At 61.4% G+C, this 22406-nt stretch overlaps 1 protein-coding gene across 1 annotated transcript in view; it reads left to right on the plus strand.

Annotated features, from left to right (window-relative positions):
- KIF21B (kinesin family member 21B) overlaps positions 1 to 22406 on the plus strand; it is a 38765-nt gene continuing 16359 nt past the window's right edge. The window contains exons 1-10 of the mRNA XM_059830992.1: positions 1 to 38; positions 15025 to 15247; positions 15617 to 15799; positions 18828 to 18977; positions 19215 to 19349; positions 19732 to 19899; positions 20409 to 20524; positions 21128 to 21323; positions 21728 to 21917; positions 22032 to 22095. Of these exons, the coding sequence (XP_059686975.1) occupies positions 1 to 38; positions 15025 to 15247; positions 15617 to 15799; positions 18828 to 18977; positions 19215 to 19349; positions 19732 to 19899; positions 20409 to 20524; positions 21128 to 21323; positions 21728 to 21917; positions 22032 to 22095 (1463 nt within the window). The remainder of the gene's footprint in view (positions 39 to 15024; positions 15248 to 15616; positions 15800 to 18827; positions 18978 to 19214; positions 19350 to 19731; positions 19900 to 20408; positions 20525 to 21127; positions 21324 to 21727; positions 21918 to 22031; positions 22096 to 22406) is intronic.

Below are 22406 nucleotides of genomic sequence, written 5' to 3' on the forward strand. Positions count from 1 at the left end.
ATGGCGGCCCCGGACAGCTGTGTCAAGGTGGCCGTGAGGTGAGTGCCGGGGTGGGCTGGGGCGCTCGGGGCTTCCGGGGGCGGGGGGGGGGACGGACACGCGCATCCCCGAGGGCGCGGGGTGCACCCGGGGGCCCGACGCCCACCGGCGGGTTGGGGGCTGCAGCTGCGTGTGCGCTGCGGAGGCCTTGCGGATGCCCGGCTCGGCGCTGCCCGTCCCCGGGGCAGCGAGTCTCCCCCGAGACGGGTTTGGCCGCCCTCCCCCCAGCACCACCACCGCCGCCGCTATCCTCCCCACCCCCCACTCCGCATCGTTTCGGTGCCGCCTCCCCCCTCACCCCACCCGCTCCCCCGCGGCGCAGCCCCGCGATGCCCACCCCCCCCCCCATCCCCCGCGGCCGGGGGGGGGGGGGGGGCAGGCTGGGGACCCCCGGCCCCGTCACCTGGAGAGCTGGCTGTCGCCCAGCCTTTGCAGCTCGGCATCTCCCGGCTGCGTCGCGGGTGGGTTTGGCCCCCAGTGGTGTCGGGCAAGATGCCGGGGAGGTGTGGGGGGGGTCCCTGCCGGTCCCCCCCGCCCTAGGTGGTAGAGAACGATGCGGCATCTCGGTGTCCTTTGTGCGGACTCCGGGCTGGGAACAATGCGCCTTCCAGATCTTGCACCTCGATAAAGGAGCTGCCGGCGGCGTGTTATTCATGCGGGGGCCCGGGGGGGCTGCGGGAGCTGGAGGGGCGCTGGGCTGGGCGGCAGCCGGCGGGGCAGACCACGCATCGCCTGCAGAGCCCCACGGGGGTGGGTGAAACCGGGGGGCTCTTTGTTAGCGCCGTGCCAGGCTGGGTGCATTCTGTGCACAGCCGCTGGGGTCCCACAGACCGACGTCGTTTTTTCGCTTCTCTCTGCCCCGAGAGGAGGAAGGAGCCCCCGGAGCAAGGGGGGGGTACGAGCCCCGCCGAAGCCAGCGGGAGAGGCAGGGAGGGACCCTGCCCGGCTGCCACGGCCGGAGCTGCCGTCCCGCGTGGCAGCCAGCGTGGGGAAGGGACCGGGCGTGCGGCTTCCCCCTGCTCGCGTCTTCCAGACAAGCGTGAGCCCGGCCTGGCCCTCGGTGCCCCCCGCTCCCGTGTAGGGTGTCAGAGTGGAGCTGGGCGCGGGAAGGATCGGGTCCCCGTGGGGACACGGCTCGGCAGGCCCAGCCCCACACGGTCACGCCGACCTCCCCGTCTGGCTGTGCCTGCCTTGACTCCCACCGTGGGGCTGCAGGCTCGCCATGGGGAGGGCAGGGCGTGCCGTGTCCCCCCCGTCCGCACCCCTAACGGCATGAGGCAGATCGGGGTGCTGATGGCAGTCTGCAGAGGGGCTGTGTTAGTTCTCGGAGGAGGATTTGCAGAGGGCACTGCTCTGGCCCGTCCCTGCCTGCCTGGGCAGACTGAGAGCACAAAAGATGCTGGGTGCAGTGTCAGTGATGGAGGGAGAGAGGGTGGGTGTGGGGCTGTGCGCACTGCTGCCTGTGTGCATGTCTATGTGCGTGTGCATGCGTGTGTGTGCACCAGGACACCTCCCAGTGCTGCCTGCCTGGCTGGTCTTCCTGTCTTGGAAACAGGCGGTAGTGATTTTCTGCCTTGCTCCGTTCAAGAGGCTGAGAATCGGGGCCAGGCTCTGGTTTTAAAGGATGGGGGAGCTGCAAGGGAGGTGACAGCATCCCCCTTGTGTGGGTGCTGCTGGGGTGCCCGTGCAGGGGCAGGGCTGAGCTGTGCCAAGGCGGAGGTATCCGTGCAAGGACGCTGACCCGGGAACCGAGTGATGGTGGTGACCAGCGTGGAGATTTCCTGCTGGCCAGACTTTGCCCGTCCTCCATCCAGCATTTCTCTTGGGATGCAGCCTTTTAACAAAGGCCCAGCTCAAGGCCAGGGTCCCTTTTCCCTGGGAGATGGAGTGGGTGCCACTGGGGATGGCGGCTGTGGAGCTGTTTCTGCTGGACTCTTCTGACCTAATCCCTTTGGTCCCTGCCAGTGATGGGGTCGAGGACTGCCCAGTACACAGGGAGGGGATCATGATCCGGAGGTGACTTGAATATGCAGCATTGCAGTGGGGCTGGGGTGCCCATGGCAAGGCTCCAGGGTGGGGGGGAGGTCCAACTCTCTCCCACCCCCTACATGAGGGAGCGAGCCGGCATCCCACTTGGTGCAGCTGGTGGGTGCCGGTCGGCTGGGGTGATGCAGTGGCGAAGGTGATCCGGCAAGACAAAGGAAGAGGGGTGGGAGCAAGGAGGCTGCAAGACAAAGCAGGCAGGTTGCAGCGCCATGCAGGAAGCTGGGCTGGGCGCCCAAGGGCTTAGCCGCTCTCCCTGCGGACCACCCAGCTTTTCTGCCAAAGCAGTCCTGGGGGCCTAGTGATGGGTCCCCCCCAGCCCTGGGGTGGGAGCAGAGCGATGTTTTCCTTAGGGAGCACTCATGGCACCCTGCTGGTGGAGCAACTGGGCTGGGGGAGTCTCCAGGAACACCCACCCTTGGAGCAAACCTGCCCACAGTTCCCGTCTCCCGCAGCCATCAGAGCATGGAGGAGGTTGAATGCCTCTGGGGTGCGGCAGGACATGGATCAAAGCTCCCCTTTTGTCCCTTTATAATAACATGAATGTGCCAGCTGTGACATTTCTTTGGGGTCTCTGTGTCCCTGCTGCTGGTGGGAGTGAGGTGGGATGTGGGGAAGAGCCAGGGACACTGGGAAGCAATTGCGCCTTGTGCTGCTGGGGTTAAACGGCTGGATGATGGGGATGGTTCAGCCGATGTCAAGAGGTGCTGCAGCCACTGGGACCCATCTGTGGGGCCTCACAGAGCCCTCAGGGTGGGAGGAGTGGGGACAGAGGAGCAGGGGTGCTGGAGCTGTGCTGCCCTTGGGGGCACCCCAGTTCTTGCTGGTTCTCCTGGCCTGGCAGGAGAGAGGCTGTGGCATTTCACTGTCAACTTCACAGGTTCCCATCTTCCCCTCAGGAGACCCCCCCCCCACTGCCCTGTTGGCACTGGGGGTTGAAAGGACCCACGTGCTGAGCCACTGATTGGGGCACGGTGGTGTTATTTAGGCTTCCTGCATGCCAGGAATGAAATGGCTGGTACCTGCTGCAGCGCTGCTGTCGGCAGAGGGAAATGTAGGCCCAGCGGCTGCTGCTGGCCCGGAGGCTGATTTGTACCTGCACCTTGTACCTGCAACTCAGACCTGCACTGTCTGCAAGGGAAGGGCTGGATCCTGCCCCAACTCCTGCCCTCCCCGCAGGCAGGGTCTGCCTTCACTTGCCCGTCAGCATTAAGCCTGGCGTGTCGCTTCATGGGTGCGTCTGAGCTTGCTGGCTGCGGCAGATGCTGCTGGGGAGGAAGCAATTGGTCCAAGCTGCCGGTAGCAGTCGGGTTGGGTGCTCGTGCGCCCTGTGCTGGTGTAACGGTCTCAGCCAGGAAGCTGCCGCCAGCCGCAACGGTGCTGAGTGGAGTGGCCTGGGAGCCCTTGCTCCTTGCTGCTGGTGGGGGTTTCCTCAGAGACTGAGGAAGGCAACAACTGCTGTTTCCTTCTGTAGGTGACCTTCAAATGGGTGGCTGTAACGCAGCCAGCTCGGCAGCTCCCTGCTCATGCCCTCCATCCGGGAGCACAGCTGTAGATTTGAGGCTTGTGCCCCCTCTTGAGCCTCAGCAGCACCCGTCCCTGCAGCACCCAAGCTCGCAGTCAGGTGCTGTCAGCTCTTGCAGACGCAGTGAGCCAGGGGTGCAGCCGGGGGGAGCGGGACTCGCCGTGCTGGTTGCAGGAGGTGGAGCCCAGCGCCGTTGAGTGCTGGTGGTTTTGCTGTGTCAGGAAGGGCTGATGACACGTATTGACTGACCCATAGGCCGTTAAACTCCTTGGCCGGGGGAGGTCTGAGAAGCCGGGCTAGCTGCAGAAATGGTCCCTGAGGGCACTTTCAAACTGCCCAGCTCATCGGAGAGAAAGTGGCACCCCCTGTGCCAGAGCTGCCCGCGGCACCCACGTGCGCCTGGCCGGCTGCAGAGACTCAGGAAACGGAGCTTGTGAAATTGGGGAAGGAAGTTGAGTCGGATTTCAAGTTTATTTAAACCCTGCAACCTCCAGTGCTCCGCTGCTCTCATAAACACTCCTGCCATGATGCTCTGCGTTCTACACGGGCAGCCCGGTGCTGCCTGTCTCCTACCCCCGGGAGCTGCTCCCACCTCCTCCTTGGGAAGGATAGGATGTGCCGCTCAGGATGGGGCAGAGTCACGCGCCCATCGCCATGTGCCCTGGAGGGCCTTGGCTCAGTGGGAGGATGCTGGCAAAGGCCAGGTGCCGGGATCAGCTGGGCTCCCAGCCCTGCCAGGGTGCTGGCATCTTTGCTGACGTGGCCAGGGCTCCTCTGCCTGCTGGGGTGGTTTCTGCTAACCTGAATCCTCCGGGACCAGCTGGGGTCAGTCCCCAAGGAGGTAGAGTTGTTGGAGCCCTTCCAAACCAGCTCCTCCCAAGGCAGTTTTGGGTCTGGATGGAAAGGTGGTGTGAGCCCAAGTCGTGCCACGGTGGTGCACATCCTGCCCAAGGGCTCCAGCATGGAGAGGGGCGGTACAGCCTGGTACCCGCTGCCCACCATCACCGTGGTGCTGCTGCAGGCCTGAGCCCCTTCGGTGTGGTTCCGGGGGGGGACACTGTGGGGTGGCTCATGGGACACTGTCTTCTGCCAGGTCTGGCTGGTGTTGGGCTGGTTTTGTTCAGATGTCACAGAGCCTTGCGGGGGAGAGATGAGGCAAACACACCCCACTGCATGGGATGTGCCTGGCTCCTGTGGTAATGGGAGGGACAGCCTGTCTTTGTGGTGGCACAGCCCAGCCCTGGGGTGCCCCATCTCCCATCTGCGGGGGCTGGGAGGCTCCCTGGCGAGCCGCCCTGCTCCCAGGAAGGAAATATCTCAGGAGGCTGCTGTAGCCTGGGAGTGCTGGGCAAGCAGAGCACCAGCACCCCCAGCCGCTTTCCCCATTCTTTGCCTCCACCGAGGACAGCTCAGCCCTGGCAGCGGGTGCCCCCTATGTCCTGTGGCTGTTTTGCTGCTGTGCTGAACCCATCCGGGCGAGCTGCTGCTCTTTGGATTCACTTTGGGGCTTCCCAGCCCCTGTGCGATGCTCTTGGCTCCCAGTGAGCAGTTAAATTGGCCTCCCCTGTCTGGAGAGAGATGTTGGGGGCTGTGGCGGGTGGGGGGCCCCACAGGGTCTTGGAGGGAAGCGCTGAGCCCAGGTGTGTGGGCGCAAGGGGTTTTTCTGTGCCTGGCTTCAATCAGGCGCGCACTCGCTGGTTTTTACAGCGGAAATGTTAGAAAGGGGATGGAGACGGTGCCGGTGTGAGAGGAGAGCAGGGCCGCGCCCTGCGGTCCCACGCAGCCACGACATCGCCTGCAGCATCTCTTGGAGCAAAGCAGCTTTAAGAGGCTTTTGGTGCCTGTACCCATCACCCGTCGGCAAGGGATTTAAATATGTAATGCCAAGAAGTCTCAGGAACTTGGGAGGCTGGGGCTGTCTCTAAGCCAGAGGACAGCCAGCTGCAGCTTTCCTGCACCAGCAGCAAAATTGGGGGCAGGAGAAAATTGCAAGAGATGAAGGCCTAAACAAAGCTGTCGGGAACACAGCTCCTGGCCCCCGGAGAGGGAAGACGATACCCCCACTGAGCCCGGTGCTAACTGGCCGGGCGGCTGTCGTGCTATTCCTACTGGGAGGGGGGGTTGGCCCCGGTGGTCCCGTGGGGCTGTTTCCTGTCAGAGGCTGTCAAAACAGTCCCTGTTGTTGGTTAAACAGCCGACGGGTTTGGGATGTGGTGGATTGTGAGGGCAGCTGCCACCAGGCTCTTCTGCAGGAGATAAGCACACTGTGGGGTGACTCCCCACCCTGGTTGGATGCTGATGGGTTTCTGCTTTAGCTTGATGGGAGGAAAGGCAACCGGCTTCCCGCCACCCCTTCCCCTCCGGGCAGACCAGGAGCTGGTCCAGTGCTGCCCCAGCATGTCCCCGCTGGCTCTGCACTGCTGTGAGGCCAGGGGCGGCTGGCAGCCTCATCCCACTTGGCATCTGCCCCTCTGCCCTGCTCCATGTGGACATAACACGGTCGTTGTCCCCATTTCAAAATGAGAGTTCGGGGCTGAGCCCAAGGGCCCAGAGATCCCAGCGAAATCCCTTCCCCTCCTCTGCAGCTCCCTGGGGCCAGGACGTGGCGGGGGGGTTTCTTGTCACAGCTTGCTGTAGCTGAGCCTGGCCCCAAGCTCCCCTGTCCCACTGTCCCCCCCCCCCCATGTAACCCCACAGGCCTGTGAACACCTCCCTGCCCATCAGCCCGTGCCCGGCTGTTGTTCTTGGTGGGTGCCTCTGTGGTGTCCTGGGGGGGGGGGGTGGCTCAGCAGTCCCCCTCCAAGCTCTGGATCTGTTCTCCCAGTGTCGCCAGTCCCACGTCTGGGCCAGCACCAAGGGCAAAGCTCTGGAGACTGCCACTGGGGCGGCCCAAGGGGTACTCCTGCACTGGCCCGGCCCTCCCCAGGGCTGAAAGATTTAATAAAGGTCCTTCTGCCCCCTTGCCCCTGGGCTTTGCTGCAGCTAGGGCCCCATAGGCTCTCAGCCCCCTCCCTGGAGAGCAATGCAGCCTGACCTTAAGTAGCAGGCACAAAACTGCCTCCGACTTCTTTCCCGGGCTCTTCCTTCCTCCTCGGCCACAACCTGAGCCACATCTGAGTGCTGGAGCCCAAGGACCCAGGTATGGGTGCTCCGGGAAGAGGGATGGAGGTGCTGGGGGCAGGAGGCTCAGTGGGGCAGGGTGGGACGTGCCGGGTCTGTTCGGCACGCTCTTCCCCGGAAGTCGCAAGGGTTCCATGAGCTTCATGGGAGCTTCAGTGCTGCCACGTATAATAACCCAAATAACCCATTGACAGAGCCCTGTGGGTGTGCTCGGGGCACGCTGCTTGGGTGGCCGGAGTGGGATGTCTCCATCCCTGCACTGGTCTGGGAGGAGATGAGCAATGCTGGCAAAGGAGGAAAGGCAGTGTGTTGGGGAAGGAAGGCTGGAGCTGGGCTCCTGGTCCTTGCCTTCCTCTCTGCCCTCCAAGCACTGAGCAAGGGCACGTCCTTGGCTCAGTGTTGCAGGGCTGGGAGGCAAACCCCATCCCCTGCCTGTGTTAGGAGCAGGGGTCTCTTGGGCCATGTCGCTGCGGTCTCTGCTCATCTATTATTTCATGCTGCACCTGCCCGAGGGGAGGATGTTAGGGCAGAACATGCCTGTTCCCTTCCCAGCTGTGGGACCAGGTTTGCTCCTGGGTGCTTTGTGGCATCACCCATCCTGCTGGCCAAGGGCTTGGGATTTATTTTGGGGGGGGAGGTGCGTGGAGAGGCACCTCTTTTGTGCCACCTATTCTCCTGTCTTGCAGGCAAGCTGCTCGAGATGTCCCCTGTGGGCTCTGGGGTTGCAGCATCTTCTGCTAAGATCGGGTTGTTTTCCCAGTGGCAATCAGAGCATGCCGTGGGGCAGCAGGCATGCCTGCTTTCAGGAGGCTGGGAAAGCCTTATCTCCAGTATGGGCGCACCAGTACTGGGGCAGGACTGGGACATGGGGACCTCACAAGGGCACCTGGGAAAGGGAGAAACCCTGTGGGTGTGATTCACTGGCTTGGGAGGAAATGGGAGCCTCAGTACTGGGGTGCAGAATTGGGAGGGGGAGTGTGTGTCTCCATCGGACCTGTGGCATCACTGTGCCCCCCCCAGGGTCAGGCTGATGGCCCATCAGGCCCAGAGTCTTCAGGCTAACTATGGTTTCCTATTGCTCTCCAGTAATTGCTGACAGTGCTGCTGAGCCAGTGGTTTCGTTGCCGTTCCCGTGTGGTCACAGGGGAGCGGGGGCCCTGCTGGGATGTGTGTCGAATCGCGTGTGCTGCCACACGTGTGTTTCCTTGCGCTGTACACCCCACCCGGGGTTTTGGGGCCCCACACCCCTTTGCGGGTGACTGTTCTGGGTCTGTCGTTTGCAAACATCCTCGTGGTGTTTCCCAGCCTTTTCTCTTGGGCAGAGCCAGCATGGAGCTGATGGTGTTGCCGGTTGCTATGTGGGTGAAGGAGGAGTCCGGGGAGATCCCGGAGTCCGGGGAGATCCCAGACTCGGTCCACTCCTGCTCCCCTCTAGGCTGGGTAAAGCACGATCCTGTGCTTCTCCCAGGCCCTGCTGGTCTCTGCCCGCTGCCTTGGGCTGGGTGTCCCTGGGTGCTGGGTCCCTGTGCAGGCAGCGCCGTCCCTTGTCCACGAGCCATGGTGGGTCTTGGTGCAGAGCAGATGGCGCGGCTCCGCACCGGTGTGCTCCTGCCAGAGCTAATGAGCAGCGCATGGCAGCTGCCAAGGCCTGATTTAAAGGTTTCCCTAAGCCTGGGAAAACCTGGAGCTGGAGGATTAGCGGGGTTCCGGGGGGCTCTGGGGTCCGAGGCAGTAGGGTTTGCCCTGCAGGGGAGCAGGCTGAGCAGCTGGGAGCTGGGCACAGCCAGTACATCCATTCGGAGGAGCATGTGTATTGGGGAGGATGTGTATTGGGGTCGCTTCCTCAGGGGGATGGATGTGGCGTGGAGGCAGGTCCCCCCACTTAGCTGTGTCCAGCACGCCTCCAAGCACACCCCAGCTCTGTGGGGACCTGCCTGTCCCCAGAATGCACAGCGCTGCAGAGGGGGTGCGGACCCAGCACCCAGGGAGCTCCATCTTGCCACTGGTACTGGTCCAGCTGTGCTGGCCATGGCACCTTCTGCTTTGGCAGTGTTTGGGTGGAGCACAGGCAGCGATCGCGTGGCGTGGGTATCTCTGCAGGCAGGCTGAGCCCGGCGCTTTCCTGTGTTGTGCTCGCTCCTGCTAGGAGGTGGCTTGCTATATCTCTTAATTGGAGCATTTGCTGACCAGACCTGGCAGTCCCCCGGGAGCCTGATTCAATTTTCTCTGATTGCTGAGCCGCTTCCCTGCCGTGGTAATTAAATGCTTAACTTTGTCTTGATTTGGGTCCAAAGCAACCTGTGTGCAAACAGCCAGCCCTTGGCAGCCAGCCCTTTCCTGGGACCCCATGCTCAAGGGGGAATGGGGCCGGGGGCATCACTTCCTGGGCAAGGGGGCAGATCCCCCACAGGATCAAGCCACGCTGAGCTGAGGCCTGGAGAGCTGCTGTCTGCTGGTGAGGGTGGGCAGCCCCAGGCTTGCTGTGCTGGCCTGGAGATACAGGAAAACGTGGAGCACTTTGTTTGGATCTTACCCTGGTGATGCTGGCAGCACCCGGCTGCCTGGGGAACTGCTTGGCCAGGTTGAGTGCCCTGTACACCGCCACGCTGCACTCCATGTGCCACACACTGTCTTGCCTGTTGGGTCTGCAATGCCCAGGGTGTCCTTGACCCATAGGGTGTCCTAGGGGGGCACAGGATGATGTTACAGGTGCTGTCCTGGCTGCCCTGTGCTGCTGGGTGGGATCGCAAGGCAGCAGCAAAGCATGGAGGGCAGGTTTGGGGCAGAGGAGAGAAAAGCATGTGGGGAGCAGAGCAGGTAGCAAGGCTGGCAGATGGGCTGCGTGCGAGTCCGGGCTGTCTGGCAGATGCTCCTGCAGCTCCGATGCTGGGGAGGCTGGAGGGAGTGCAAGCAGGGAGAGGGGATGGGGCAATGGGGGGAGTGGGGATGGAAGCAGGGTGAATGCAGGTGATGCGGGGATGGGAGTGGGGCAAACATGGGCAGTTCGGGCATGGGAGTGAATGCAAGGTCATGTGGGGAGGGGAAATAGGGCAAATGCGGGCGATGTGGGGAGCGGGGTGAACGCAGGTGATGCAGGGAGTGAGGATGGGAGCAGGATGAATGCAGGCAATGTGGGGAGCAGAGCCAGGTGCTGCCTGGTCTTGCCCAGCCTGCCTGTCTTGGCAGGCACATCCACAGCAGCCGGGCTCTGCGGCTAGTCGGGGTCTGCCAGCTCCAACCTCTGCCAGCCCACACTGGCAGAGGTGCCCGCGGCCAGGCGGGGGGCAGCGCCCCAGCCCCTCACCTGGTGCCGGAGCTGCCAGCATCGCAGCGGGCAGCCTTGCCCCTCTGGAGGCGGGGAGGATGAGAGCAAGTGGCTCTGAGCCTCCGGGCTCTGGCACAGAGAGGGAAAATGCTCTGGAGCTCTTCCACCTGCCGCTCCCCGGCTCTCTGGCTCGGCTCCCTGGGAAACCAGCCCTGCCTGGCTGGGCAGTCTCCTTGGCTCCGGCCTCGGGAGGGGAGAGGAACCGCTCCTTGCAGGGGGTCTGCAGGCAGCCAGCCTCCCTCTCAGAGCGGTCTTGGAGGGACCCGAGCTCCCTGCTGCAGCCAGGGCAGGCTCTGCCTATCTGTAGTTGCAAGGTTATAAAAGGCAACGAAAGGCAGCTGCAGCTGGGGGGGTCGCCCGCACCCCCAGTCTGGAGTGGCTGCCCTGCAGCCCCCTACCAGCGCTGAGAAATGTTGGTGAGCGGGTGTGTGCTCAGCCTCCCTGGGGAGCGGGGACAGCCCCTGTTTGAGGTGGATGATGCTGGGTGATGGGTCTGGGGGAGGCTGGATCCCCTCTGCCCCCATGCGCATCCTCTCCTGCTGGGCTGTGCCGGGTGGGATGGCCACCCTGCCCCCGGCGTGGCTGTGTCTCAGCGGGGTGGGGCGGCCTGGGGGGAGCTTGGCGTGGGCCTGGCTGTGGATGCAGGCAGTTTGGAGTGGGGGGGTGTCGTGGCTCTCACCGTGGGCAGGAGGGCTATGGGAGTGTGCTGCCACAGCTTTGGCAAAGTGCTGGGGGCCAAAGTATGCTCTGGAGCCCCTTGGGGTTGCCATAGCGGTGGGCTGGGAGGGGAAAGACTGAGGCTGTCAGGTGAGGAGGCAGGGCGACACGAGGACATGAACCCATCCGTCCATGTCAGCCGAATTGTGCCTTCCTGTGCAAGGAAACAGCCTCCTTTTGGTGCACAGGGGGGCTGAGCGGTGTCTGCTGGTGGATGCAGCCCTGACACGGGGATAGTGGCTGTGCCCGGTGTGGTGAACCCCATCTCCTCCACTGCTTGCAGGGCTTGAGATACTGGGATGGGCAGGTCTCTCCCCAGGGGGTTGCTCCTGCCGGGGTGGAGGGACCCCCAAGCTGGCCCTACAAGGGCTGCCTGTGGGAGCTGGCTGCCCTGCGGTGCCCATCCAGTGCTTGGCTCCCAGCCTTGCTTGGCTCCCCGCCTCACTGGGCAAATGCTGGCATAGGGCAGCAGCGCTGCACAACTTGGCCTTTGTGCTTGCCGCCCAGCAGGCCTGTGTGCGCGCTGGAGCTCCCTGCCCGTTGGGGTGCGGGACCCACTTCCCCCTTCCTCCCAGATGCTCGGTCGCCCGGGCAGCCCAGCCGTGGAGACGGTGCTTTCACAGCCTGCCAGCCTGGCAGGGAAGAGAAGGAGAGCGATGGAAAGGCTCCCAGCTGAGCCCTTTTGTGTCCTCGTGCGGCTGCGAGCTCTCCCTGGCACACACGCTGCTCATGCTGCTGGGTTTGGATGCTGATGCTGGAGCAGGCAGGCTCCTGCTGCGTCGCCCGTCATCGCCCCAGCGAGAGCTGCTGGTTCGAGAAGGAGCAGTCTCCACCCCTGCCTGCGCCTCTGTCTCTGTCTGCGCGTCCGTCTGCTTCACAGCCCTGTGTGTCGGGTGCCCGGGGCTGGGAAGCAGCCAGGTTTGCTTGGCAGGAACGCTCAGCTGGGACCGTGCAGTTCCGTCCTGAGTGCTCCATCCCTTGTCACCGTCCCTTCGCAGTGAGCTGAGCGGGGAGGGGGCGGAGGTGGTGGCCAGGCTGGTGCTGCCACTGTGGTCCTGCCGGCTTTCTCTTCCCTGGGTCTGTTGCCTGTGCCAAGGCTGGTTTATCAGCATGGGCGGGAGGATGATGGGGGCTGGCGCTGAACATCTTGCTAGCCCCAGGACAGCCTGTGTCCTCCCCACGCTGGCTTTGAGCTGGAGAAGCAGTCACCTGTGCCAGCATGGGGATGGCTGGGCGCAGGCTGCCCAGTGGAGCTGGGGCTCTGGTCCGCTGCTGCCTGAGCTGGGGGTGGTGAGGCAGCACCCCACGGGTTAAGTGCTGGTTTATTTTCATTGCTGCTTAGCAGATAAGTCCCTAATTGCCAAATAACCATAGAAGCCTGTGCCATGGGCTCTCAGGGGATCAGCCGGGCTCTCTGCGGGTGTCCCAGCCCTTTAGGACAGGGCATCCCAGCATGGTTGGCTCTGTAATGGGTCCTGGTGCTGGGCACAAGCTGTCCTTCTGGCTGGTGGCCCATGACCAGGCGCAGAGCAGGTTGGCTGGCTGTGTCCAGGTACGGGTGAGGGAGCAGCTCCATCGTCGCGCAGGTTGGGCCCTGACAGCATCACACCCAGTTCTTGCGGACCCATGGACAGACAGGACATGGCCAGCATCTTTTTTGGTAGACATAGGGACAAGGAGTGCCAGAACGCACCCAGATGGTGACTTTATGACCACTGAAGTTGCTGATCTCTGTTGCAGAGCAGGGAAGCTGAGGCAGAGCATGGCAAGAGCTGCCAGCTCCCCCAGCATCACCTGGTGGGGTTGAGGACAGGGCCAAAGAGAGAGCACGTGCTGGCTTTGCAGATGCTTATGTATTGTTTGGAGGAGGTATCACGGTGCCTGGGCATGACTTGAATTACACATGAACACCCACCTAGCCCAACCAGGGTCTCACCTTGCCCAGTGCCTGGCATGGTGGTGTTCCTCCTGGGAGGGCAGGGATGGGACCCCCCCCAGTGTGGGAGAACTGGGACAGTCGGATGCTGGGGAGCGGGAGGAGCAGCTGTACTGACCTAGAGAAACCCTCTGTGATGTCTCTTGGTGGCCATGTAAATCTCCTGTGATGCTGGGTGGCATTTCTGTGCTGTCCAATGCGGGGTTGTTGTTGCTGGTTGCTGCTGGAGCTTGTCCCTGCCTGCCTGCTCTGCTTGTCCCGCTCTTGTAGCAGGGGGGCTGTAGTATTAGCACAGCACCTGGCAGGAGCTCCTAAGGACATCCCCAGGTGATGCTTGGCTGATTGCCTGGAGAGCAGGACCCTCCCAGGGGGGGTTCCCATGTCTCCAGTCACCCTGGGGAGTTGGGATGGCACAGGGGAGCACACTGAGGGCTGGCACCTGGGTCCCTTCCAGCCCCTGCAGGTCCCCTGGCTGTGAGAGCCAGGGTGAGTGATGGGGTCCCTCGGGTGCTCAGAGCTGGCTGGGCAGCAGGGTTTGGGGAGCAGGAGTCAGGGAGGCACCGGTGTTGGCATGTGGACGACAGGAACAGCTCAGCACGGGCAGGCTCGAGGTGGGTTCCCAAATGCCCTATGGCAAATCCATGTGCGCACACCCATCCAATGCTGCCACTCATCCTCTCTTCCAAACCCAGAGCACATATTTAATCACCTGGCAGGAGTGGGGGGAAAAAAAAGAAAGAAATGTTTTGTTGAAAACCCTGTTCTCATTTATCTTGAGAGGAAAAAAATTTTCCAAATATACAATGGTTCCAGTTTGTTCCTCTGCCCGTTCCCAGGGGACACTGTCGCTGTGCATGTCTGGGGTGGGGAGGGGGAGAAAGAGCATCATGTTGGTCAAAAAGTAATTAGAGCTGGGGTTAATTTTCTTGGAGGAGGGTGGGACCCTGGGAAGGCGACGGGAGCAAGTCTAGGGCTGAGCACATCAGAAGCTGCTTTCTATTGTGGCTGCTGAGCTAAATATACCCACGGACGCACATAGCTGTTCCCACACGTCTGCTGCGCAGGCTGCCGGCAGGATGAGCGGGGTGCTCGCGCTGCCTCCCACCCTGCCGGGGACACCCTGTCCCCCCAAACACAGTGGGTTTTGGCCCTCCTGGGCTTTGCTTGCCACCGGCCAGGCTGGCAAGGAGCGGCGGCTCGTACAGAGCCCCAATCCACAAAGCGTCTGCTGCGGTCGCTGCACCAGCTTGCCAGCGATGCGGCTTCGGAGGAATTAATAGCTGTGTTTATGAAGCACCCAGGGAGGGGAGATGTGCAGTCATTAGCTCTAATGAGAGCTGTTTGCCATGGCACTTGGCTACGCACTCCCTCTTTCTTCATGAGTCCCCCAGGACCAGCCAGCTTCCCGCAGCCGGCAGGCACATCCACCAAAAGCCTGAGCTGCTGCAGCCCTAACGCTCCAGTGCCTGCGCCGAAGCAGAGCCATGCCTGCACGGATCTGGCCGTTCTGTACCCAGATTTCTCCGGGAGGGGTTGAGTGCAGTGGGTGGGGATGCAGTGGGTCGGTCAGGCATGCTGGCAGAGCCAGGAGTCCGGCACAGCCTCGCTTGTCCCCTTCCCATCTGCCAAGTCCATGGCTGGGGACAGCCATCGGGCTGGGCGGTGGTTTGGTTTAGATGGTTGTTTTGGCGCTGGGACTGTCTCGTCGCATTTTTGCATTTTGCATTTCAAGCCTTTGTAACTGCAGTTTGATCTTGCTGCCTCTCAAGCGAGCGCTGCTGGCTGCAGCACGTCCCAGCTGCCTGCCCGTACCCTGGCAGTCCCCGTCAGGGCTTTCGATGTATTGATCAGTGTCTACGTGCAGCCCAGAGCTCGCTGCCTGGCTGGGGGCATCGCGGTGAATGAGCCAACATAGGCATGGGGGGGGCTGGCTGGCCCTGTATGGGCCGTGCTGGGCTGTATTCAGCTGTTGGTGCAAGGGCAGTTTTAAGTGCTGGCTGCATGTCATTACCAGGTCTGCCTGTGCCGAGGTACCCAGCCCTGCCTGTCACATCAGCTGCGGAGGTGGCTGGTGGCATTGCTGGTATGCACCAACCTCTTTCCTCAGCCACAAATGGATCAAGGTTGTCGCTGGGTGCAGGAGTTGAAGCATCCCCTGCACTGTTTGCTCCACACTGCAGGCAGAGGTGCTGCCGGTCCCCTGCGCACAGCAGCCACGATTCCGGCATGGGCTACGCTCGCATCCTCAGGACCAGGCTTGTGTCCCCCAGGACTGGGGTGAGCCCCGATTCTGCCCTCAGCCCGCTTCTTTTCCTGCAGGATCCGTCCCCAGCTATCCAAAGAGAAAATAGAGGGATGTCACATCTGCACCTCGGTGACGCCTGGTGAGCCCCAGGTGCTGCTGGGAAAGGACAAGGCCTTCACCTACGACTTTGTCTTTGACCTGGACACATGGCAGGAGCAGATCTACACGACGTGCGTGGGCAAGCTCATCGAAGGCTGCTTTGAGGGCTACAATGCCACCGTACTGGCATACGGCCAGGTATGTGCTCTGCCCACTCCTTGGGCTCTGGCATGGGCATTGGGCTCTCCTGCTGCGCTGGGTGCTGGGGATGCTGAGATGGCACCTACAGAGATTAGGGAAGGTGGGGGGTGTATAAGCTCCTGGGTGTGGAGGGGATAGAGAGTTGTCCCTGGGTTAGGTGGGAGCTGGGGCAGGGGTGTCCGTGGGTGGGAGGAGGGGGAGGCAGGGCTGGGGTGGGAGCATGGGAGCTAGTGTGGTGCTGGGGATCAGAGGGGCTCAGCAGAGGCGTTTGGGGAGCCTGGGGTGGCAGGGGGAGTTGTGGGGCGCAGTGGGCAGAGCTGAGCCTGGGAGGGCCCAGCCAGCTCCCCCCTCACTGCCTCTTTGCAGACTGGAGCGGGGAAGACCTATACCATGGGCACTGGCTTTGACATGAACATCTCCGAGGATGAGCAGGGCATCATCCCGCGAGCCATCGGCCACCTCTTCAGTGGCATTGAGGAGCGCAAGCAGGCTGCGCAGAGTCAGGGCATGGCAGCACCCGAGTTCAAAGTCAGCGCCCAGTTCCTGGAGGTGGGTGACAGCAGGTCTGGGTGACACTGTGGCCCTACCCTGTCCTTTGCTCAGCTCCCATGTCCTGGGCTCCTTGAGTCCTCCAAGTCCTGGCTGCTCCCTCTGCGTGCCATGGCAGAGGAGACTCAAAGCACCTGAATGTTGTTGACCTCCTGATGGCCACAAACTGGGGTGGCACTTTCTTGGCTGCAGGGAGTCCTTCTCCATGGGGAAGGGGCTTATGCCTTGGTCCCCTGGAGATGCAGGGGGCTCTGGGCTCGCTTACTCCTGTATGAGGTCGAGGATGGCGGCATACTTGCTCCCCTGGGTCTGGACCAGGGAAACAAGGAGAGGAAAAAGTGCCATTCTTTCAGGGATTTGAGGAAGGGCTGTGTTATTTCCCATGTCCTTTGCTGCATCTTTGACCTTGAGAATGCTTCATTGCATCCTCTCCCGCCTCTGCTTTGGCCTCTCCATTTCAAAAGCCTCTACTATTAACTGCTTCTTTCCCTGGAGAAGTTTGTCCCAGAAAGCCTGCGGACCTTGTGTGTCTGCAGCGGTTCCCTCGGGGCTGGTCCTGGGGTGAAAGTGCAAAGAAGTTCAAGATGGGAACTGGTTTAAGGCCCTGGTGAGAAAACGTAGGTTGGTGTTGAGCAAAGCTGAGCTGCTGAACATACTTAATCTGGCTGGTGTCCCGATCTGGGGTACAGCCCAGAGAAGACAGGCAGGCAGAGAGAGAGGCCCCATGCTGTGATCTTGTCTCCACGTGGCTTTGGTGGCCATCACATCTGGGTTCCTCCAGATGTCAGTGGCCTGGAGAGTGGAAGCAGTGCCCAAAGTCACCTCCTAGCCTGGAGAGCTGACCTCCCTGCCAGAGAAATCCGTCCCAATCAGCTTTCCATCTGCAGAGCGCTTGTTAGCTCTCATGGTGCTGTTGTGTCTGATCACATCCTTCCCTCCCCACCGCTCAGCCTGTCTGAGATCCAGGCTGCCTTCCCACATGTCCTTGACCTCATGGGGCTCTGCTCTGGGGAACCTGTGGGCTGGGATGGAAATGGGGACAATTTCCTGCCTGTTCTGAAGTCCTTCTGGGGAATGAACCTTGTCAGGCTTTCTCCCTGCTGGAGTGTCCCCCCAACCCTGTTGGGGCCAGGATATAGTCCTGCCTTCCCTGGGCTATAGGATCAGATACTGGCCTTCAGCCCAATGTGTGTCCCCTCACCCTATGTGACACATTTTCCTTCCCCCTCAGCCCCCTGTATCCGCCCTCTAGGAGATCCTCTACTGTCCAGCTATAGTTTCCCTTGCCTCAGTTTCTCCCACTCAGTTTGGGATGACCTGACACTGCCCCAAGGAGCTGGGTGACCTGTTAGCTGGGGTTGGGACACATGAAGGATGAACACTGGGCAGGGGAACGCCTGTGCTGCCTCTGTCCCAGGCCATCCTAGGAAGACCTGCACCTCTGCAGACCAAGAGCTCCAGCACAACCCCAGGGGCACCTGGGCGTGATGGAGCAGTGGTCCTGCACGGGGTCACACCAGCTGCTGTGGGGATTTCCTGTAGCCTTTCTCTCTCTTTGGCACCTCTGACCCCTTGTGGTTTTGGCTCTCAAAATAGCCTCGGAGATGTTTGTCTGGTCGCTGCAGTGGAGCATGGGAACAAGGCTTCCTCTGCTGTGTTTCAAAGCTGCTCGTGGTCACACTCCCCAGGCCATCCATGCCCAGTGGGACACTGGCAACCCCGGGGTGGGGGCATCTGCCAGCTGGGGGGCCTTGAAGGCTTTCCAAGGGCCCAGTTATGTGTGGGGAGAGTAGAAACCTATTGCCTGATGGCCTGGTGCCAAGGCCATTGGAGCCTGTCAAGGGCTTTGCCCACTGGTCCACCCTGCAGGCATGGACATCAAAGAAGGAGCTCTTGTGCTGCTGCGCTGAGACCTGTCCTAGAGACCTGTCCTACAGCCACCCTTATCCAGGCAACCCAGGGAGGGTTTTGTGGTGATAATGGCTCTCCTGTGCCAGCGTGGGCACGTGGCCGCATCAGACGCTGGTTACCAACCCTGCTGTCCTGGCAGTGGTACAGGATTTGGCCCTGCTGATCTCTGTCCTGTGACTCTTCTGGGAGCAGGCTGTCAGAGCAGGGTTTAAACCCCTGGGGAGCCCATTTACACCTGGGGCGGCCAGGGACGGATTAGCATTATCTGCTCTGCTGGCCAGGAGCCTGCGGTCCTCGGGTGACCCTGCTCTCTGCACTGGGACGTGGGTGCGAGAGGGTGATGTGTGGCATTGAGTGGTGGTGGCGGGGGGACAGATGGGCAGGGGTGTCCCTCCACCCCAGGGTGAGAGAGGATGCTTCAGTGTCAAGATATGGATGGGGGCATCCTCTGCCAGCTCTGTGTCCTCAGGGTTTTCCCTGCTTGTCCAGCACTCCCTGGTGCCCCTTGTCCCCTTTCCATCTGGTAGAGGTGACCTCAGGGAGCTGTGGTGGGAGAGGGGCTCCGCTGGCTTGTGTGGCCAGGGGCTCCCCGGGTGAGCAGGGAAGGCCAGGGTTTGTGTAGCTCTTGGGTGTCCGCTCAGGCTCTGGGGGCAGGGCTCTGAAAGTGTCCTGGTTCCCACACAGCTGTCCCACAGGGGTCGGGCAGCGGGAACCAACCCAGACTGTGGCTCAGAGCTTCGTGGGGCAGACAGGCACGTGTATGCACACCTGCACACACGCGTGCACTATTCCTTCCAGGCCTCCTGTCCTGGCTGGGTACCCATGCATGCGGGTCAGGGCTTGCCTGTGCATCATCTCCTGTCTGTACGTACATCCTTGTGCGTCCTCTCCTACATTTGCACGCACACCAGCTCTCCTGGTCAGCCTTGCCTAAGTACACACATATGCACATATGTGTGAACACACGTGGACCCCCAGCTGTGCAGCCTGTCCTCCTGGCTCTCAGGACTGCAGCAGCAGGATGGCAGAGGGCAGCTCCTGTCGGTCCTGCTGTGCCAGGCTCTAGCAGCCTCCTGCTTACTACTACTCACCCCACACCCACTTCTATTCCGCTCAGCTCTACAATGAGGAGATCCTGGACCTGTTTGACAGTGCCCGCGACCCTGACGCACGCCACCGCAAATCCAACATCAAAATCCATGAGGATGCCAGCGGGAGCATCTACACCACAGGGGTCACATCACGCCTCATCAGCTCGCAGGACGAGGTGGGTGCAGGATGGGGCAGACATGGAGGAGAGATAGCAGCTGGGTGCCCACCGACCAGGGATGTGCTACATGGGGACAGCCAGGCGAGGGGGGGATCTCACCAGGGACAGGACAGAGCAGCCCCGGGGTGATGCAGGGAGAGGTCAGTGTGCCCGCGGGGTTGTGGCAGGGTGCTGTCCTGACTCCCTAGCAGGGTGCTTCAAGGTTTCATTCTTCCCTGCCCCATGTTGTTGCAGCTGATCCAGTGCCTAAAGCAGGGGGCTCTTTCCCGCACCACCGCCAGCACCCAGATGAACGTGCAGAGTTCCCGGTCCCACGCCATCTTCACCATTCACCTGTGCCAGATGAGAGTATGCACCCGCCCAGAGCTGGTGAGATGTGCTCCTGCCTCATGGCTGGGTCTTTCCTGGCTCTGATACCCAGGCAATGTGTAGGGGTCCCTTGGAAAGGGGAGGGGGTTTGAAGTCTTGCAAAGAGAGGCAGGACTTTGTCTTGCTTCTATCCAGTCATAGACAGCGTTAGCATTTAATGGGAGCTGAGGTCTGCCCTGGAGTAGCCCCATCCAAGGCAGGATGGTCTGGCCCAAGGGATGGCCCAGAGCAAGCCGCTGTTGGGATCCTCTCCCCAGTTCATGAGGGGCTGGATGTGGAGGGTGAATGCTCAGGCTTTTTCTGATGTCTGAGTGCAGCCAAGGGAGCTCCTGCGTGCTCCAGGTCCGTGGTGGTGATCCTCTCCATGTGTGCCTGGCTGCAGGTGAACGGGGAGGTGACCAGCCTCCTGGACGGAGCCCAGCCCACCACTGAGTATGAGACCCTCACGGCCAAGTTTCACTTCGTAGACCTCGCTGGCTCAGAGAGGCTGAAGCGAACGGGTGCTACTGGCGAGAGAGCGAAGGAAGGCATCTCCATCAACTGTGGGCTGGTATGGCCCCGGGACTGGTGTGCAAGGGGAGGGAAGAGGCAGGACCTGCCTGGGGGAGCCTGGGGCACCTTTGGGTCCTCCTTGGAGCTGCTCTGGGCTGTTGGTGTTGCTGCTGTCTCTGCTGGGGTTTATGCTACCTGGCCCTCTAGGCAGGAATATGCACAGTCCAAAATGCCGGTGGTGAGGGCACAGCTCTGCTGCTGAGGGCAGGACTATGGGGAGGGGTACAGCTGGGCACAAGGGTGCAAGTCCCCAAAAGTTCAAGGTCTGCTAACTTGAGTTTAAAAAAACTCCAGGGCTTGATGCTGCTTCTCAGTGCACGTGGGAGAGAGGCACAGCCCGAGGAACGGGGGTGAATGCTGAGACTGGCACAGGAAGCCCCATGCCTCCACCTCTTGCACCCCAAACCTGTGCTGCAGCACACGCCCCAGGCCTGTCATACTGGCTGTGTGACAGCTGTATTCTCAGCAGGGGCTAAATTGGGGGGGGGCTTTCCTTTGTGTTGGTAGCTGGCCTTGGGGAACGTCATTAGTGCCCTCGGAGACCAGAGCAAGAAAGTTGTGCATGTGCCCTACCGTGACTCCAAGCTCACCCGCCTGCTGCAGGATTCCCTCGGCGGCAACAGGTAAGGGGGTCCCAGGCTGGGGCTGAGCCCTGGGAGAGGACTGCAGGGGCTGTCCCCTGCAAATAGGGCCGAGGGTCTGTGGAGCCATGCAAGAGCTGTTTCAGGACTTAAATGCCTGGTGGGTTGCCCGGTGGAGAGGGGATGCCTCCTGGCAGGCAGTGCATAACTTCGCAGATGTAAAGACCTTGGCTTCTCCTGAGTCCCAGGTGCAATTAGCCAGCTTTGGCAGAATTAGCTGGTGCAAAACACTCCAGAGCACTTGCAGATCTGGGACTTGGCAGGTGGTGTTGCCCAGCATGGGATGGATTGAATTCCCTGCTTGCTTTGGGGGTACTTTTCCAAAGAGCCCATTCTTCCCCAGCAATCCTGGCATGTGTGGGCTGGCTGGTGGAAGTTGGCTTTGCTCAGTGCTTCATGGGGTCTTGTCGGTGCTCTGGCTCTGGGAGGGACTGAACCCAATTTATATCTTGGTTATAATACACAGAAGGGCCTAGGATGGATGTCTGGGAGCATGTCACCTGTGCTGGGTCCCAGGTTTCCAGATGTCGAGTTGGCACGGGGTGGGGGAAACTCTCCTTTCACCCTGATCTTCACCTCCCCAAGCCAAACCATCATGATCGCCTGCGTGAGTCCATCTGACCGGGACTTCATGGAGACCCTGAACACGCTCAAGTACGCCAACCGGGCTCGCAACATCAAGAACAAGGTGGTGGTGAACCAGGACAAGACAAGTCAGCAGATCAGTGCCCTGCGGGCCGAGATCGCCCGCCTGCAGATGGAGCTGATGGAGTACAAGGCAGTGAGTGGCCAAGCGAGTCTGCAGAGGTGGGGTGGAGGCAGGAGCAGAAAGCCTCCTCCTCATGTTTGAATTGGGGTGGTTTTAGTGGGAAAGACCCTCCTGCCTACCATGCTCTGCCCCTCTTGATAGGGGTAATTTCTAGGAGAGGTCAGGAGGCTTAAGAGACAGGGGCTCAGCTCCTGCCCTGCCACAGGCAGAACCTTGGGCAAGTCTCTTGGGGATGCTAAGCCAGGGAGAAGCCTTGAAGCATCTCTCACCCTCTGCCTGTTGACCTCAGGCCTTTCTGGTCCTTAGATTTGTCCCTGCCCCTACTTTGGTGGCTGGGGCTGCCCCCAGGGATGCAGTGGTGGGCCCCCATGTCCTAGCTCACCCTGCACTCAGGGACTGCCCTCCTGTCCCCGCAGGGCAAGCGGGTCATCGGGGAGGATGGCTCGGAGGGCTACAGTGACCTTTTCCGTGAGAACGCCATGCTGCAGAAGGAGAACAGCGCCCTGCGCATGCGGGTGAAGGCCATGCAGGAAGCCATCGATGCTATCAACAGCAGAGTCACCCACCTTATGAGCCAGGAGGCCAATCTGATGCTGGCCAAGGCAGGTGAGGCTGGGTTAGTGCATTGCATGGTGGGTCAGCCTAGCCAGTGTAGCTGTGATGGGTGCTGCTGTACAGCCCATGCCTTGCCTTGATCCACCTGGGCCTCTGCTCCTCCAGGTGACGGTAATGAAGCCATTGGTGCCCTCATCCAGAACTACATCCGGGAGATTGAAGAGCTGAGGTGAGCTGGGCACGCGGGCTAGTGAGTCACCTGGGTCCCGGGGCCGGCAGGTGCCGTGGTGGGTTCTGAGCCCAGGTGTGGCTCACAGCTCCGTGCTTCCAGCATCACTGGGGTGAGTCATAAGCCCTGATGGAGTAGCAGCCGAGACCACTGGGACTGTGGGAGTCCCAGCCTTGGTGCCAGGCAGTGCTTTAGCCATTGTCATCTTTTGCGTGGCTATCAATGGAGGGGGAGATCCTGGCAGGAGTGCCTGGTGTCTCCCAGGGGATGCTGGCCCCCCAAAAGCTGGGTCCATCCCAGTCTCTTGCACG

The sequence above is a fragment of the Gavia stellata genome, chromosome 30, assembly GCF_030936135.1.
Source record: "Gavia stellata isolate bGavSte3 chromosome 30, bGavSte3.hap2, whole genome shotgun sequence".
Lineage (NCBI taxonomy): Eukaryota > Metazoa > Chordata > Aves > Gaviiformes > Gaviidae > Gavia > Gavia stellata.